At 37.8% G+C, this 18,495-nt stretch overlaps 1 protein-coding gene across 10 annotated transcripts in view; it reads right to left on the bottom strand.

Moving 5' to 3' along the window:
- The window catches only part of NFIB (nuclear factor I B), a 270,815-nt gene that overhangs the window by 49,252 nt on the left and 203,068 nt on the right, over window positions 1–18,495 (bottom strand). For 9 of the 10 annotated variants that reach the window (XM_037372713.1, XM_037372714.1, XM_037372717.1 and 6 more), the window contains exons 4-6: window positions 13,373–13,441; window positions 11,151–11,271; window positions 9,162–9,280 (exon numbers count right to left, since the gene is read on the bottom strand). In XM_037372713.1, the coding sequence (XP_037228610.1) occupies window positions 9,162–9,280; window positions 11,151–11,271; window positions 13,373–13,441 (309 nt within the window). Of the gene's footprint in view, window positions 1–1,419; window positions 3,165–9,161; window positions 9,281–11,150; window positions 11,272–13,372; window positions 13,442–18,495 lie in introns of those variants that run through there. The other variant, XM_037372722.1, reaches the window with a different exon arrangement.

Genomic DNA, 18,495 nt, shown 5'->3' with positions numbered 1-18,495 from the left:
CTGCAGAAAGTCATCCAAACTTCAAGGAAAAATGCACAGCTATAACATCTCATTAATGCTGAGAATCCAAGGACCTTGGCTAGAAAATGAAATCAATATCATAAACTTAACTGCTGAATTTAGAATAGTATTCTCAATTTCTAATGCAATAAGATTAAAGAGGCATTTGAGATAAAACAATGAAAGGGAAATTGTTGATTTAGAAGCATTTAGGTTATGGCATCTCCTTTTTATTACTATTATAGTCTATACTGGTAACAATTTAGGATGGTTTAATAGGTGTGGTACATTAATTTAATTGTAGATCTATCTGGGGAATGGTTTTGAACCGAGACAAAATCATTAACTCACACAGAAATACACTGCTTTGATAAAGTTTGATACAGTTTGCATGAAAGCAGTAAAAAAGAGAAATCAAGAACCTTTTCAAATGTATCTATGTATACAGAACAGAAACAAAGAATCTCTCAATGAAGACAAAAAAGAGAGGTGACTAGAAAAAGTTACAATATGTGGGCTAAATTAATTTTTTTCACCTCATGGATGTACCATTACTGAAAAACATGCCTCTGATTCATGAGGTTCATTCTTTTGGTAACTGCAGACATTCTGCACCACATAGGTTAGATCATACAGAATAATACTTAACCTACAATTTCTAATAGGAGCTGATCAGTTTCAAAAATACTAATGAAATCTCTTATTCGGTAACATTTGAACAGAACAATTACACATAATAGCTCCTGGGCCATATCTTGCAGTAAGATATGCATTTTATCACTAATTTCAATCAAAGGACATCTAGAGTCAAAGTCAAGGTAGAATCAGAATCATAGAATAATTCAGGTTGGTAAAGACCTTTGAGGTCAAGTCCAACCATTAACCCAGGACTGCCAAGTTGACCACAAAACATTGTCCCTAAGTGCCTCATCTACCTCCATGGATGGTGACTCAACCATCTCCCTGTGTAGCCTGTTCCAATGCTTGACAACTCTTTCACTGAAGAAATTTTTTCTAATATCCAATCCAAACCTCCCCTGGTGCAACCTGGGGCCATTTCTCCTTGTCCTGTCACTTGTTATCTGGGAGAAGACACTGACCCCCACCTGCCTACAGCCTCCTGTCAGGTAGTTGTAGGGAGCAGTAAGGTCCCCCCTGAGTTTCCTCTTCTCCAAATTAAACCCCAGCTCCCTCAGCTGCTCCTTGTAACAGGATGTTGCCATAGTATAAAGTTTGTCACAGAGTAAGTGCTATGCACACAAGAAAAATACCCTTTGGCACTTACATCTTTCACATATGTATATGTGAAATGCACGTGCTAGCCCTGATGTATTCAACTCACTGATGACACATGGAAAACACTAAGTAAAAGGCCTTGCTACAATGTACTAGTCAAAATAAAAGACAAAGAACCTACAATGAGATTTTTTACAGTGACTTTATTGAGCAAATAACAGCCATTTCCAAGAACGCAAAAAAGCAAACCTTTTCGTATGCTTCCAAATATATCTCCCATTGTATTTGTCATTCTGTCTGTATTTCTAAACATTTTATTACTCTTCGTTCATTCAGAAACTGAAATTTACATGGGCTGAAGGAAAAGTCAGGTCACTGCTCTGCCCATCGTTGAAACTTCCTCATCTGCTACTCTGAATATTTGAAGATACTTATGAATAAGTTGTAAATTGGCATAAAGCTATTCTAACCACATAAAAACAGATATAAATCTCTGTTGCTTTATTTTTTGAGAGAGTATAAACTTAACATTATTCTTACCCATTAGAGGGTGTAAATTTTCTTGATGTACAAGCAACTTCACTCACTTTAAAAGAATGCTTTTGCTGTCCTGTTCATGGATTTTATTTTCTTTCTCTGCCTTTTTAATTAAACATTGGAAAGCTCCTTCACCTATTTTTTTGTACCTAGTGCCTTTCAAGCTCTAAGGATAAGAAAGCACTTTTCATCTTTATGAGAGTAAAATTTAACTTATTTTACGTACCAGCAGGTTTTGTGGTAAAATTGTCACTATGGAACCAAAAACTAAACCAATTCGCTATTAATTTTAATTTTGGTTCAACTATCATGGCAGAACTACTGATTTTTAACTAGCAGACATAATGCTCATTCACTGATCACTACTAATGTCTTGTTCTGCAACCAGAAAGAAAGAGAACCCAACTGGTGGCCTCCTCCCAGGCGAGCCTTCCTTGCTAATGCTATCGTTTGTTACCACTTTCAGCACCACAGCAGCCAACAGGATAAGAGAAGCCATGGCTAAGTATTTTCTCTGGAAATACACTTTGAAAAGTTACTCTTGGTGAAAAGTACCTCTCATTCTATGAATGTGAAGTTATGAAAACTTACCAAATGGCAGCATTTGACTACTGTGCACACATCATACTAGTTAAAAACACAGAAAATTCACATAGATTCATAAGGTGTGCATGGTTGTGTGTGTATATATATATGAAAGGTATGTGTATGTGTGTGTATACATTGATTAAAGAGTATTTTGAAATATTAAAAAATACAAAGGCAGATGTAACAGAAGTTACTAGCAAGACATAAATGCTTTAAAACATGCTTTGACATACAAGGATTTTGAGAACTCAGACTGAATCAAAAACACAGAAATGCATTTAACAGATATTCATCAAGGTAAAACTTTGCAAGATGAATTCATCTGTTAGATGGAAACTATGAGTTTTTAAAGCATTAACCTTCAGAAGGAGCACCAGGAGCTGGAAAAAATCCTGAACTCTGTCCAACACAGGCCACCAAAAAGCCAAGGTGATCTGTCACTGTTCTCAACTCCTGGACCATATTAACTACTTCCTCTTTTAGTTCCCTCACTTCAGAAATGAGAACGTCCATCTTTGACAGTCCATGAGAAGAAGGCCCAAGAAGGAAAGAGCCATCGGGAAGGACCCCAATGGGAAAGGAGTGTCCGGTGGGTGGGGAGAAAGCAAAAGGGGACAAGTATCCAGAAGAGGGGTATCCAACAAAGGGGGTTGGGACCTGAGAAGTGGAGGGTCCAACAGCTGCTGGCCAATCAACGGGTGAAGGCGGTCCAGCTGTTTCAGTTTTAATGGTATGCTGGCATCTTGACTCTTGACTGTTGATAGAGGTGGGTGTGGTGTAAGAGAGTGAACGTGATGAAGAAACTGTAAAATTAAAATTTACTTCATTGTATATCGACATTCAGTATTTCCATACACCTGACTACTACAGAAATCCACATGAATCTCTCCACTTTTATCATGACTAGTGTGCACTGGTAATAACCCATTTTATTTATTTACAACATACACAATGTTGTAACACTATAACAGTAAAACAGATCTCAAGGATAAATACTGAAATTGTCTGCATATGTCAATGTACTTTGTGAAGATAGCGTTTAGAAGCCATAGATGCACACATGGTGTTCTGTTCTTCTGATATTCCTGTTTCCTTATAAGTTAAAAGAAAAAAAAAACCAAACCACTACCTGATTTACTTACCAGTTAATAAATCAGTTCTTAGCCTATTAGATGTAAAGTAATTTTTATTCACTGCACTAGTTGCTAGTTTTGTTATATTTTTACTAACGTCTTCTTCCAAACAGGGAGGATGATTTTTACTTTTTTTTACCATACAAGATTTTATCCTCCCCAGAATTTCTAAAACACTCAGCAAATTTACTCATGCAGCAAGTGTCTATCTATTTCACAATGTATTACTACACTAATGCAGGAACTCAAAATTTTGTCTAATACAGAAACATGTAAAGAATTCAGTAACAGCAACCTAGAAAAAGGAAGACTGCAAGAGATTTACAGCACACTACTTCTTAGATCTAGATGTAATTCCACCTGGTAGAAATATAAGATATGATCCAGACATTATTTAAGTTAGTAAGGCATTCAGCTGGGAAAACCAAGGCATGAGAGAAAACAAGTAACTTGCACAAGATCTGTCAGCGGACACAGAAAGTCCTCATTGTCAAGTTAGGGCTCTGTTTCTAAATAATGCACCATTCTCAGAGATGGCTTTCCACTTTCTTAGGCTCTGGAATTTTTGGAAGGTGGTTAGTTATTTGGAAAGCTAATGGTAAACAGAAGGTTTAGGAAAAATCTTTGCAGTTATAAACCTGCCTATTTGCTCTACAGGAAGACTTCACACCTGTTTCAAAAAATCCTGCAAATAGAGTCATATTTTAAGTATTTTAACATAGCAAAAATAATGGCACAAACTACAGAATCTTCCCACAATGACTGAACGTATGTAAACACAAAAACAACATTGTAAATCCACAGTAATATTTTTTTAAAATCTGATTTTGAAGCTGTTACAAATACTCTTGTGGTTACATACATTTTTAAACTAGTCACAAACATTTGCAAGCCAATGAAGTAAAACTCCAAGACAGTATCATGGCTTCACAAGTTTTCCTTTTCTTCCATAAGGATTTATAATCTGACCTCAATAAACACAAACAAAAAAACATTTTTAATAATAATTTTGGTTCATTATATTTTTATATATTTTTATATCACAGCAATAACATGCATAACAATACTAGAGTATTGGATAATGAAGCTGCTGCTCATAAGCCTTCACGGATTGGCTTTGACCAACCTTATGCCATCTAAAGTTTGCATTTTCCAGATAGGCTTACTTATTTCTGCCCAGAATTACATCTGCAAACAGATCTTACAATAAGACCATAAAATACAACATCTGGAAATCTTATCAAAACATTTTTGGAAGTAGTACAACAGGAAGAAGACAGATAACAGCAAAAGGAAAAAGTCTGGAGTTTTATAACTGAAAGTAGAGTGTGGTATAAGGAAGATTTTATTGTAGCTGAGCTGAGCTAGATTTCTTTTCCTTAGTTTCACAAATGCCAAAACCTGGCTAAACAACAAGTACTCCTTGTGGTGGGTTGACTTTGGCCAGATGCCAGGTGCCCACCAAGCCACTCTTATCACTCCCCTCCTCAGCAGAACAGGGAGAGAGAAAATAAGATGGAAAAAGAAAAAAAAAAACAAACCAACACTTGTGGGTCAAGATAAAGGCAGTTTAATGAAGCAATAGCAAAAGGTGTGTCTGCAGAAGGAAAACAGACGATGTTACTGTCTAATTCCCATCAGCAGGTGATGTTCAGCCACTTCCCAGGAAGCAGGGCTTCAGCGGGCGTAGCAGTTGCTCCGGAAGACAAATGTCATAAATAACGAATGTCCCCCTTCCTCCAGCTTTCCCTTAGCTTTCATATCTGAGCAGACGGCATGTGGTATGGAATATCCCACTGGCCATTCGGGTCAGCTGTCCTGCCTGCGTCCCCTCCCAAGACCTTGCCCACCCCCAGCCCACTGGTGTGTGTTGGGGGAAGGTTGGAGAGGCAGCCTTGGTGCTGTGTGAGCGCTGCTCAGCACTAGCCAAAGCACTGGGTGTTACCACCACCTTTCCAGCTACCAATATAAGCTCGATGCTGTGAGGGCTGCCGTGGGGCTCTGCCAGACCCACACACTCCCACAGTCATGTTCCTGCCCTTCATGATGCATGCTTGCACAGTAGAGAAGCTGTAGAAACTATGAATATTACAGAAGAATCGCTCATACAGAATCACACCTCTCCTGATGTCTACTTACCTACAAAACTACATACTAGTTTTTCACAGCAACAAAAGGTTGATCTAACCTTTCCACTCCACTGAAAATTTTCATGTCATATTTTGAATCTCTGTATATCTCTGTATTAGTGATTCATCTTTGTCCCACTCTCTCCCACTCAAAATGGTTAGACACCTACAAAACTCCCAACTACTTTATTCCAGCCTGTTCCAGCTATCGTTTTATTGTGACTATCTCCCATTCCAAACTATCACTGTCATCTCACTACTGCTACTTTACAAATGCTGCTAAATAAAGATACGAAAAGTCTTCATGATAGAAGAATCTTTCAAACCTATGCCATTTCTATTTCTATGAAAATACATTATGCTTAGGTATGTAGATGAAGAAAGTAGATCTATTTCGGGTCAGAAGTTAAGAGACTCTTCTCTGTTGGGTTCAAAACAGAGACAATGAAACTGAAATCAATAATGCTATATCTTAATAACAACGCTATTTCTGATTTGGTTTCTCTTAGAAAAGTTAAAATGCCATCAGAGTGAAAGAGAAGCAACTTACCCATAAACATGGTACCTTTGCATATTCTCATTTGTGGGTACTGTGGAATTGTTCACCTTTCTGGTGCTGATGACCTTTTAAGACTGCCTCAAAAAGCAGTGCCTGTTGGGACTACATGCACATTCCCTGGTGACACTGGATAAACATGATTTTGATCCCAAATGTCTTCTCCTTTTTTTAATTTATGCCTAACCTCATATGACATGCAGATCTCCATGGGAGAAATGGAAGTAGTACCAGTGAGATTGCTCATGTGGAAACCACCTCCAAACTTTTCTTTCTATTATCTTTGTGCTTGCAGGCATAAGGAAACAGAATATAGGTTTCCAGAAATAACATATCCTCGTAAGACCTCTGTGTCCAAAAGGAGCTTTACACAGATGCATGCTAGTATGAAGATGATATCAAGCACCTAACAAACTAGCAACAGAGCAAACATGCCAAGAGCTGCAACACATCCCTTCCCAGTGAGATCCCTGGTGTAGAAACCACCTCCAAACTTTTCTTTCTATTATGTTTGTGCTTGCAGGCATAAGGAAATAGAATATAGGTTTTCACAAATACCATATCCTCATAAGACCTCTATGTCCAAACGGAGCTTCACACAGCTGCATGCTAGTATGAAGATGATATCAAGCACCTACCAAACTAGCGTCAGAACAAATATGCCAAGAGTTGCAACATACCCCTTCCCAGTGAGACCAGGTACTAAAGACAAGCCCTACAGTCACTACCTTACAGTGTTTCCACAGCAGCAGGATAACCTCAGAATGTGACTGGAGCCAATCATAAATGTTTAGGGGCAAAAAGCTTATGCTTCTCCCAGTATAATGGTTTTCAGATTGGACAGTGGTATACCTGTCCCTCTGCAGGAATGGAAAAACATGTTAAGGACAGAAAAAACAAATTCCCTCAAAGTGTCTCAAAGGCAACCTTTTTGCCAGGGATCTGGTAAAATATTCACTAGGACCAGCAGTGCTGGAGAACAGGTTATTCAGGAAGGAAAGTAAACTCCAGGAACCAAAAATAAAATACGCTGATTTGTGTCTATCTCTTTTATTTCCTCTTGCTCATCTTTTGGAGTTCTATGCTTTATGAAACATATAGAGAAAGCTAAAGGCTCTTTCAGTCCAGAACTCTAGCTACCCAATGGCAGAGAAATTAAGCAAAGGTTCATTATAAATCTACTCAAGCAATCTGAACAATAACATTGTTCGCTACTGATAAATGTGACATGATAAAAGGCTGGTAAAACTGAAAAAGCTAGTATTCACAGAGCACAGATCTTTGCAAGCAGAATGATCCAAGAGTTATAAAACAATTTAGGTAGTTAAGAACTGTAGAGATCATCTGGGAAATGCTCTTGCTGTTCATGCAGCACTGCATTTCTTGGAAGCCCCTACAGTTCACTCATCAGCACAAAAAGACTTCATTTCAAAAGTGGGAATACATGAAGACCACTTCAGAAAGGAATGATGGGCAGTTCTCCCCACCATCACAAAAATAATTTATATAAAAAGCTCAAAAATTAGTTGAGGGACAATCCTGTCCTTTATGAAAAATAGTAATAAAGTGTCATAGCAGAGCAGGTTAACAGTCACAGAGGGAAATATTTTGCACAAGGGGGAAGATTCTAGGCTGGCACAGCTGCTGTTTAACTGTTCTTAAGTTTGGTTATGCAAAGACATGGGAAAGAATTTTTCATATAGAAATATACATATACATATATATTTCTTTTAACAGTAAATGCTGCAAACAGCTAGAAATAAAAAAATACCAGAACCTCCATGAGAAACAAGTACAAAAGAAATGATGAAGAAAGACTAGTACACATTGTGTGAGAGGAACAGCCTAACGATGAGAACATAGATCAGAGGGTAGGCAGAAGCAGATTAAAAGGAGACCAACTGTAACAAAAACTTAAAAATAAAAGGCAGCTGAATTAAACAACAATCACATGCCACCTTGCACACAGAGATGAAAAAGAAAACTTAGCATGGAAAAAAAAACCACAAAAAGAAAGGAAAAAAGAAGCCTAAGACAATATAAAAATGAGGTAAGTCCAAAGGGTCATTTGGTTATTAGGAACTGAGAGCAATGATGAGCAACGGATGGGGAAAAGGAGGGCAACACTGGCAAAGGAAGCAATGATGTCTTTTTCTCCATTTCACTTTTACATACTGTGCTGTACATTTCATAGACTCTCCAAATAGCTGCAGCACCTCAGCCACAGGATCCATTAACCAACACTGTGCAACTACATGTGAGTTTAAAGACATTTTCAAATCACAAAGGTGAGCGAAAAGACTACATTGTCATCCAGGTTCATAAAGCATAAAGATAACATGAGGAAAAATTAGGACAATTACTTTTACTGTTTTGACAGTCATAACTTTCTTCTGCACACAATTATTTTCCTTGCTTCTGATACCCCAAAACACAACACTTACCAACAACCATTAATATATGGATATAGTGCCACAAAGCTAAGTGTGGGCTCTTCAAAAAAGAGCCTGTTGGACCTATTCTGAGTCACACAGTATGGACTAAACACAGATACAGGAGTCTGTCATAGTAAAACGAAAACTGAGTAAACTACTGTTGACTCAACCACAGTATGGAGATGTTTTGTTTTTCACTTGAAACCATTGTACTCAAAATCCTGCTGGGATGATCATAGCATACAGAATATCAAGTACCTCACCCGTCATACACCTTTACCAACAATAGCTAAGGCAGTCACCAGATGGAAAAATTATTATGTGTTTGTTTATACCATATCCTGTTGACGGTTGGTGTTAACTACATTTACAAAACCAGCAAGCATACATACCAGACAGAAAAATAATGATTCTTCTAAAAAAAAGCCATCATTTTATTGCAGTAATGGAAAGGCAGATGCAGAGGTTTATTGTATATGCTTGTGTATATATATATATAGTATATATTTGAATATACTTTGAGGTAAAATGGTCCCATGTTACTCACCTTGATCTCTTTCATGCCATGTCCGACTCCCCGCAGCTGGTGAATTTGGAGAAGGATAAAAGTCTCCTGTTGGGCTTGGCTCCATATTTTCATCTATGGAGATAGTTTTGGGTCTTTTGCTGTTGAAGTAATGTGAGATTTGGCAGTGAATGTAAGTGGCTAGCAGCAGTATATAATGTTTGGAATTCAAAAAATATTTCAGTAGAAAGTTATTCAGGTATACAAAGCACAAAAAAGAGCGTATTAAAGTCTACATAGATGATGTTATTTAATAATATGTAATGCAGGTGTGTGCTTGCATTTTTCACAATTGAGTGTTTCAAAGATGCTGTGAATGGTGACATAGAAGTCCACCATCATTTGGCTGAACAACCAAGAAACCAGTTCCCATAACCTATCAAAGAAAGGCTGTGTCATGAGAGTGTTAAAATGCTATGCATAAGCCATGAAAGCAAAACAAAGCACTGGAAAAATACTGCTAATAAAGTCAAGGTAACAGGAACTTTTCTGAGTGTGTTAATAAGGAAAAAATGTAGTTTACTGTATTTCACCAGGTCAAAATCCTAAGCTTTTCAAAGACGCCTAACCTGAAACAAAGACTTTCCATTTTAGACTAGTTTAATTAAAAACAACAAAAGGCCCATATTTCAAGTCACACTATAAAACAAGGCAGCACATCAATACAGTGGAGGAACGTCAATCTTCTTTGTAACAATACATACTGAAGCTGTTATGTTGACTGCCAAAGAAAACCAGGAAGGAGGTTTTAATTGGTGGTGGTGGCAGTATTGGTAGTAGTAGTATTATTATTGTTGTTGTTGTTGTTACTATTATTATTATTACTACTACTACTACTACTACTATTATTGCTACTATTATTATTACTGTTGTTATAGTTGTTGTTCAGGCAACACTGTAAGAATTAATCTATCCATTTCTAAAATATTCTAGGTGAACAGCTAAGCTGAAAATACAATGAAATGAAATAGGGGAATATGAGCAAAGTAGCTCAGAAGCACCAGGTGCTGGTGGAAGAACACCCCAACCCCTTGACAGTCTTGTTACATCCTGTCCCTCTGTGCAGACACTACCTGACTCACTGGGCTGCAGAAACACAGGGCAATGACAGGTCCTATAGTGCTTATGATTCCATGGTACACTGGATAGTTTCAGAAAACCAAGGGGCCCCAGGGGTGTGAAAGACCCCATTATCTGGGAGTCAGAAGGAATGCACAGCAGGTTCTCCACCTCTGTGGGCCCACTAGCTGCTCCTGAGGGAGAGAACAGGGTCTTTCTCAGAGCTGGCAGAAGGGAGCGTGTTGAAGAAAGGAACAAGTGAGTCCCTCAGATCAAGCTACCTGTAGCAGGCATATGGAGAGCCTTGAGAAAAATTAGAAAGCCTGTGAATACCTCACATGCTCCTCATTGTTCCCACTGTGCTGGGAAATGTCCCTTGTAAGGGTGAGGCAGAAAACATATTTTCATGAGCTGGGGTGATACTATGGATAGTCTCTTTGTCTTTATACACCTGTCCTAATGCCTTTTCCATAGGAAACAGTACCTGTCCCAACATATCTTTCAAGACAGAGGTCCAGGAAGGAAGCCTCAAAGACAGCCTCTGTGCCTGCAAGCACCCTGCAGCATCAAGCCCTGCCAGCAGGTCCCTAGCTGCTAGACCTCTCTGCAACTCAGCAGTGGTTTCAGGATGCACCTCTGTTCTCTTCGCAGATGATTTAGCGAGGACTTCAAACCATGACAAAAGTTATTATCATCTTCAATATCAACAGTAACCAAAGACAATAATGACACCACTTCAAACAAGATTTTTAACGTATATATCTGTACATGCATTACGGTAACGTACATAAGTAGCCTGTCTCACAAAATCAGAGGAAATTCATAAAATAGTTGGTGTTGACAGTATTTGTGAATTGCCTGTCCTACACTATTAAACCTGGTTTCACACCAGAACTTATTTCAAGCTTTTACCTGCTTGGTGGAGAGGACAAGGACCTCTGCAGATTTACACCCGAATTCATATCATGGTAATATGGCTGGCTCGGAAGCTCTCCAATTGGGAAGTTTACTCCAGTTCCTTGGGTTATGGGTGCTGAAAAACACATCATCATAACAAGTCAAGAATAATCTAACTTTTTAGCCATCCTTTCATTATTAACACTGGGAAAAACATCAAGGTGTTACTACATGCATCTCATTTTCTGCCTCTTGCAGAAACCAAGTAGAGACGGATTCTATTGATATTTATATATCTAAAAAAGTGAATTATCTTCCCCAGTCCCTAGAATTCCCTTAGCAGTTATGCAGACAAAAATCTGTTTGTTATGTAACAGATAACCTAGAATCATCAATATGAAAAGGTAACACAAACCTTAGCATAAAGTCAAGCCTTCTGTAGAGGACTTCTGTAATGCATGAGGCAGGGTTTATAAGGACAGCTAACGTTGTTTATTGAAGAACTGAAATAACTGAGAAGAATAAACTTGGGGACACACAAACCCTCTTTTTCCCTTAATGTTAACTCTTTTGTATTAATAATAGCTTTCTGTGCTGACAATGTTTTGCTGCCTCCTTTTACTTTCACACAGTGCCACAGGTGCTTCCTTGCGTATGTACACCTACACACAAACACACACACACAGTGTTATCTTCACCTCCTTACAGGGTCTGTATACTGTACATCTTGGCATTTCAAGAATAAATTACATGTTACATATTGTGGTATATTTACCTTTGCTTACTGTCTGTGCATTGTGCATTTTAGCTACCTTTGGCACTTAAAAGAATAATTGCATGTTGTATAATGTATCTGAAGGTTTGTGTATTTCCTGACAGTTAAAGTACAACTGTGTTGCGGCTTGAGGTTAAACAAAAGCTTGGTAAGAAATCCCACAGAAACCACATGCTTTAAAGCTTATTATTGGAAGTATATCGTGTCTAACAGCTGCAGAAGGTACAATTTCATAACATACTACAATATTGATCTTTTTTTAATCTGAACGGCCTGCTACTTTGAAATGCATTTAATCACATGACAACTAAATAAATCTGTATTTCACACATCCCCAGCCTCCTAAAACAGCAAAACCATATCTTCAGCAAGCACGAAAAAGAGTATGTCCTAACACTGCATGATGTTAATGCTCAGTACTTTGCTGAAGGGCTTAACATAATTTTAATTGTTGAATATTAATTTCTGACCACAGCAAATGAAATGACACATGCATCTTAAACCTCACTTGAGTTAATTAAATTCCTCAAGCATTCTGACCTGGCATGAATTAACTTCTGTGCAAAATTTGGACAGTTTTAGAAGCTTATGCCTCACTGGTTTTGCCCTCACCTCATCAGAAAAGAGATTTTCCTGGACCATTCAGCTGTTACAATGTTGGTGTCATTGCTGTGGATACTTCTAACTTTAACTTTCAAGTATTTTTGTTCACTTCCTAATGAAGTCTTAAGAGAAATACTTTAATAATGTTTATACTAAAGGGAGAAAATAAGTGTTCAGAAAGCAATGTCAAATGAAAATATGCACAGTTTATGCCATACTATTATAGCAAATTCTTAGATGTCAACAAAACAGATCTTCTTACTTATATTCATTTTTTCTTTCTGCAAAAAAAGCTTCACATGTCCTTTTACATTTATACTTGGGTGGTGGGGGGGTGGGGGGGGTGTGTTTGCATGTTTGTGTCCATGACATTTCTGGTGTCAAAACAAGCTAATTTTATTAGAAACTCAATTACAGCCAGTGCTACCAGTAGAAGAAACACAAGCATGTAATATCCATGCTGTGATTTTTTTTTAAGAGCTACAAATTCAAAACCAAACTAGAGGAGTAATCAGATGGTTTGGCAAAATACAAGGATATGCAGGATAACCTTAAAAAGCTGCAAGTCTAACAAATAGAAGGTTTTGTTACATACAGTGGTTTTATTGACATATCCATTTATTAAGCTGTACAGAGGGACAAATTGATTCAATCTTTGAATTTCAGAGAGACAGTGTTTGTTCTATTACAAACACATGTAATATGAACTGTAAGACTGTGGTCAAACATATCAAAATTGTTCATGGTTATAGGCATTTTCTATGCACCTTACACCTTGAGAGAAAAAAAACTTCAGGAAAAAAACTTTCACTTGATTAGAGCAGGCATTGGAAATTATTAAATGTAAATCATAACTTACTTCTGGACACCCTCACAAGTTCTGACACGTTGAACACTCCAGATTTTACAAAACTGTCTTCAAGGTACACTGAAAAAGATCACAATACCATAATCAATATAATTGGAAGATTAATAATTAACTATATATAAGTTTACACACTGGTTAACAACAGTATCAACAGAGTTCCAGAACTATAATACACAGACCAAAGTACACTGAGAGCCGTTCACAGGATCTAACAAGAACTGAAATTCAGGAAGTGCAAAAAATCTTGAGGAGTTGTGAGAAAACAATTTTTTAATACGTGTACACAAACTAACAAGCAATACACTGAGTTCCTAGCTAACCATCCAGAACACATCTAAAACCTAGATCCTTTTATCAGTATCTTTTTTAAGTTTTTAAATCAGTATTTAACTAAAAACTGTACCAACTGGACTAGGCAATTTCACCATAGAGCAGTCCTGACCTCAGATACATTTCTGCTAAAATTATACTGAATTCTTACTCTGCTCATAGTGACTTTACACTATCACCTCCATTACCAAATCACCTCTGAGGCAGATGAGGGTTTTATTATTATTTCCAGTAAAAGCAGGAACTGGGCAAAACAGCTGAGTTATTCAGTGCAGGGGTTATGAATATTGTGAATTATATCTCTAGAAACCTATGTTTAAGAAACCATGTATTATTATTATTTTGGCTAATGTTTACTCACTCTAAGATAAATGTAGATGGTATACTTTAGCCCTGCCATGAAATTCAGGCACAACCTGTAGTACTCTGGTGAAACAACAGCTGATAATCAAGACTCATCTCAGTAGTGTAACAAGATAAACTCAAGAAAAGGGAGCTGAGAAACCCAGGTTTCTGTGAAAGTCTCATATCAATAATCACTGAATAAACTGATTTGACTAAATTTGAGATTAAATGACATCACGCTCCTTACAGGTAGGAATGCCAACCATTTACCCTCAGAAATACTTAGTACTATACTTGGTCCACATTGCTGCTCCAACAGTATTACTTTTTTATTTACTTTCCTGTGAGAAGGTGCACTAAGATTTCTAACTGTGGCTTCTCTAGCCTCTTTTCTGAATTAACATAGCTTTTTTCTTTTGGAAATACACTGTCAACATTCTGTTCCAAAAGTTTGGATGGGTAAAAGCATTCTAAATGTCTTAACTAATAAAACATACAAACAAATTTAAAATGCACCTACTGTAATATTTACTGATTTGGAAAACAACAGCTCAGTACTATTCTCCTTAGGTTTCTTTTGTCAATTACTGCTTTCATCTTCAAGTAATTAAACAACACAGTGCCACTGTAATCAGGAAAGCGACTGTAAAAGCAGCACGCTTCACTCAAGAGAACTATCCTTGGTACATCTGGAGAAGTATCTACTTACTTTTCAGTCAAACAAGGAAAGCAAAGGCAAAAAGAGGAGTTTTCACCACTTGCTAGCAATCCTACTAGGCCCACAGAGCCACCTCACCCAGCACCTATGGTAATATTTACCAGTGCAGGTATATGACCATGCATCTGACAACTCAAGCTGAAAGAATGTGAAGGGTTCACCTAGGCACATCTCCGGACATCTCTTTTACACACTTACACCCATAAAGCGAAAGTCAGTCTTTCCCAGCTGAAAAACCATCCCACGAACAAGTGCAGTGGGCTTGCACAGCACCATAAGCCTGTGGGATCATCCTGAATGATGTTATGCCAATGCTACCAGCTTCTCATCTTCCAGTCAACATCACTTCATACGATGTCCCTGCATGCCACTTCACACAATATCCCTACATGTCTTTATTTCCACTAGTAGCTCGGGAGACCTCCCTCCTTTTTTCCTCACTTCTACTCACATTCTTCTCCCTCTTGTTTTCAGTACCTTCTCTCTATATCCATTACTTTTTCCTCCCTTATCGTCCTTCACCTTAATGTCACAGGCCTCTGCAACCTTATTCATCTCCAGTTTCTAAGAAATAAGAGCTTTTCTCTGTCATCTTCTGCATTCTCCTGCACCCTTTCTCCATGTTTTTTTCTGTGGCTGAAAACATGACATGGCTTCTTAAGTACCTATTTCTTTGTTTGACAGAACTTGGCATACCCATATAATAAAAAATTGCAAAGAGTTTGTTTCTTTTCTCCTTCTTCCTCAGTTTTCATTTTTCAACCTAAGAATGGGCAAATTGGATGAACACTAATAATTCCTCCAATAATGGAAGTCTTTCCCTTCTCTGCCTATGGAAAGGAGATTCTTGATTTTAGTTGGCCTGTAAGTGAAGCGTGGCTTAAAAGTCAGTGCACAAACATGCAGCCACCTCTGGAGATGGTAGTGAGACAAGACTGAACTTCACTGCTCCTTATCCACATGCACATGCACTTTGAAGCACTTCTCTCATTCAAGTTAGACTAACTTGAGAGATGCTTCACCCTAGTGTAGATTAACCAAGCTATCATTACAGTGAGAACAAGCCCCAAGGCTTGTATTAAAAAACAGAAAATGCCCATGTAGGATTTATGTGAGAACACAGGTGTATACATATGTATGCACAGACACACAGAAACACATGTTTAATCTTCAGCCTTCTCTCATGAATTCTTAGGTTTTCTCACTGGCAATACTGAGAATACCCACGTAACGAAAAAAGAAATGTAGTGTGTTTCTCTCCTTGTGATAATGAAATGGGAGCAAGGGAAAAACTCTGCCACTGAGTGGTACCGCTGTTTATCACCCCCTCACAAAAGGACGCACTGCTGACAGATGGATCACTGTCTTTCACCCAGGTTTCACCCTGCCTTGGATTGTCCAAAAATAATGACACCCAAAGACAGATGCAAATGCTTTGTCTGATGTTAGGAAAGAGAGGGAAACTGCAGCTATTGTCAGTATCCGTCAACTTAAAAATCAGCTTGATTTTTTTTGATATAATGTGACAAAATATTGTTAAAAAAATGATGCAACAATAAACAGTCTATGTCTCAGGTAATGAGCAAATTCATCCTGAGCCTCATGTTCTAACAGGGAAGGTGGATTCCAGTGGTGCCTCTGAGTGCAGGAAAATAAACACATTATGTTCAGTACCAGCACCAGTGGACTTCAACATTTTTAACTAGTTAGGAAGACAATCCATGGTGGTTATGTTACAGAGCTGCTTGGCTCCCAGCTGTGCAATAGGAAAATGTTCTGTGCCATCAGACTTCTGTAATTTGTTGCAGAAACATGCACTCTATATACGATAAAGGATAAACAGCAAGACTGCATGCAGCAGGACAACAGAATAGGACATTTTGACTTTAAAGTGTGAGACACTGCCTTTTGCCTTGCAAAGCTGATCACACTACTGAATAAAAGTTAACATTCATAGTCACACTATTACACTGCATGGAAGAAAAAAAAAATGTGGTGATACTCTGCACAGTATATGTCTTACTGTTTTTTTTTATTAAGCATTCCCTAATGCACTGCTTGCATTAACATGTTGAAAAGCCTTAAATTAGTATTCTTGATGTATGTTTCTGATCTGTTGAGCACCGAATCTAATGCACTTGATAACAGTCTATTGTTGTATTCCTCACAGAGGATTTACTGTATCTTTTGATGGTCATGATAACACTTTGCTGTCTTTATTGTTCTGACCTAATATAAGCACTGACTATTGTAAATTTACTAAAATTCATCTTGCCTGAGAAAAAAAACTCTCTGAAATGCATTTCACTAATTGTCATTATTCTTAAAAATCTGAGTTCTACAAAAAGAACATTTCTGCCAAAACCACCATAGTGCAATTCTGTATAAACAGTCCGTAACTTCCAAAATCCATAAGTAACTGTGGATTTTTTTCTGTATCTCCTTTTGGTTTTTGCAATGGGTGATTATAAAATCTGTCTTCTTTCCTTACTTTTTTTACAGAAAATTCATTTCCGAAAAATAGACTTTTCAAGCAATACTACAATGACCAGACCAGTGCCATCAAGGATGAAAAGCAAACAGGTTAAGCCAAGGAGCAGTTTTGATCAGAAAGTTTCTCCACACTGTCAGTAAGAGAAGAAACCTTCAGTAAATGCCTCCAGCTGCTGTAGAAGTCATTCTGTCCTGGGCCTTATACCTCTTCCACTCTATTCCTGCACTATGCCTTCAAGAGCTGAGTTGCAAGTACAGCTTTTAACCATGGTAAGAATTAAAATGGGAGGGGGGGGGCGGGAAGAGGTTGTTTAAACCAACTGAAAAATATTTTCAGTTTGCACTAACTTGTACTGTAAAGGGCTTGTTCTCACATTACTTAAAAGCTTACCAGTGACGTCTGGCTTTACAAATCTTTAACCAGCTTTTTTCATGTCTTCTGATTTAATTGTACTTTTATGAATAGGACACCTGTTTGCGTTCTGCTGCTGCATATTGACTAGTGCCAAAACCTAAAATTCCTTCCTGGTATCATTAAACATCCAGTTTTTTTCACTGATATGGCCTTGATTTTGAGCGACTTATAAAACAACAATAAGGATCCAATCACTGCAGGGTACAATTCGTATTATTGTACTTTTATTCTGAATCTTTAAAAAGAGGGATTATACAGTAGTAGATAGACGTACTAGCAGTGAGACAGGTTCAGCATCAGGAGCTGCTGAGAAGAAAGGCTGGAAGCTTCAGCCTGGTGTGCAAAATACTAGTAGAGAGCTGCAGCTTGATTTCAAGTTTTGCAATGTAGCTGCTACAGGTTTGTCTGACTTCTGAAATTGCTACAATTAAGGATTAGATCTTTTCATTGTATAGCTTCTTTTGTTTGAATCCTTTAAAACTGACTTTTAAGGGATCAGCTCTTGCTGCTTTCTGAAGTATCTAACTTCTACAGGAAGCTTTTTTAATTTCAGCAGGAATTCTCAGTCAGAACTGGTAGTGAAAAATTACTCTCACACTGTTCACAGTAAGTTAACACACAGTCAGCAGACTTGCAGTTTGTTTTCTTATTGCATGCATTTTGAAGCCAGTATCTTAAAAAGAATACCAGAAACAGGCTCCCACTGAACCAGGATTTCTCAAAGGCAGTTAAGGGTGGATAACATGAGCCAAGGAGTGACACAGAAGATTTCAGTGATGTCATTTGAAACAGTTGAACTAGGATCTGTCCAGA

This window comes from Falco rusticolus, chromosome Z (genome assembly GCF_015220075.1).
Source record: "Falco rusticolus isolate bFalRus1 chromosome Z, bFalRus1.pri, whole genome shotgun sequence".
NCBI lineage: Eukaryota > Metazoa > Chordata > Aves > Falconiformes > Falconidae > Falco > Falco rusticolus.
The sequence above is the reverse complement of the archived record's forward strand: the minus strand, read 5'-3'. Positions and strand labels throughout refer to the sequence as shown.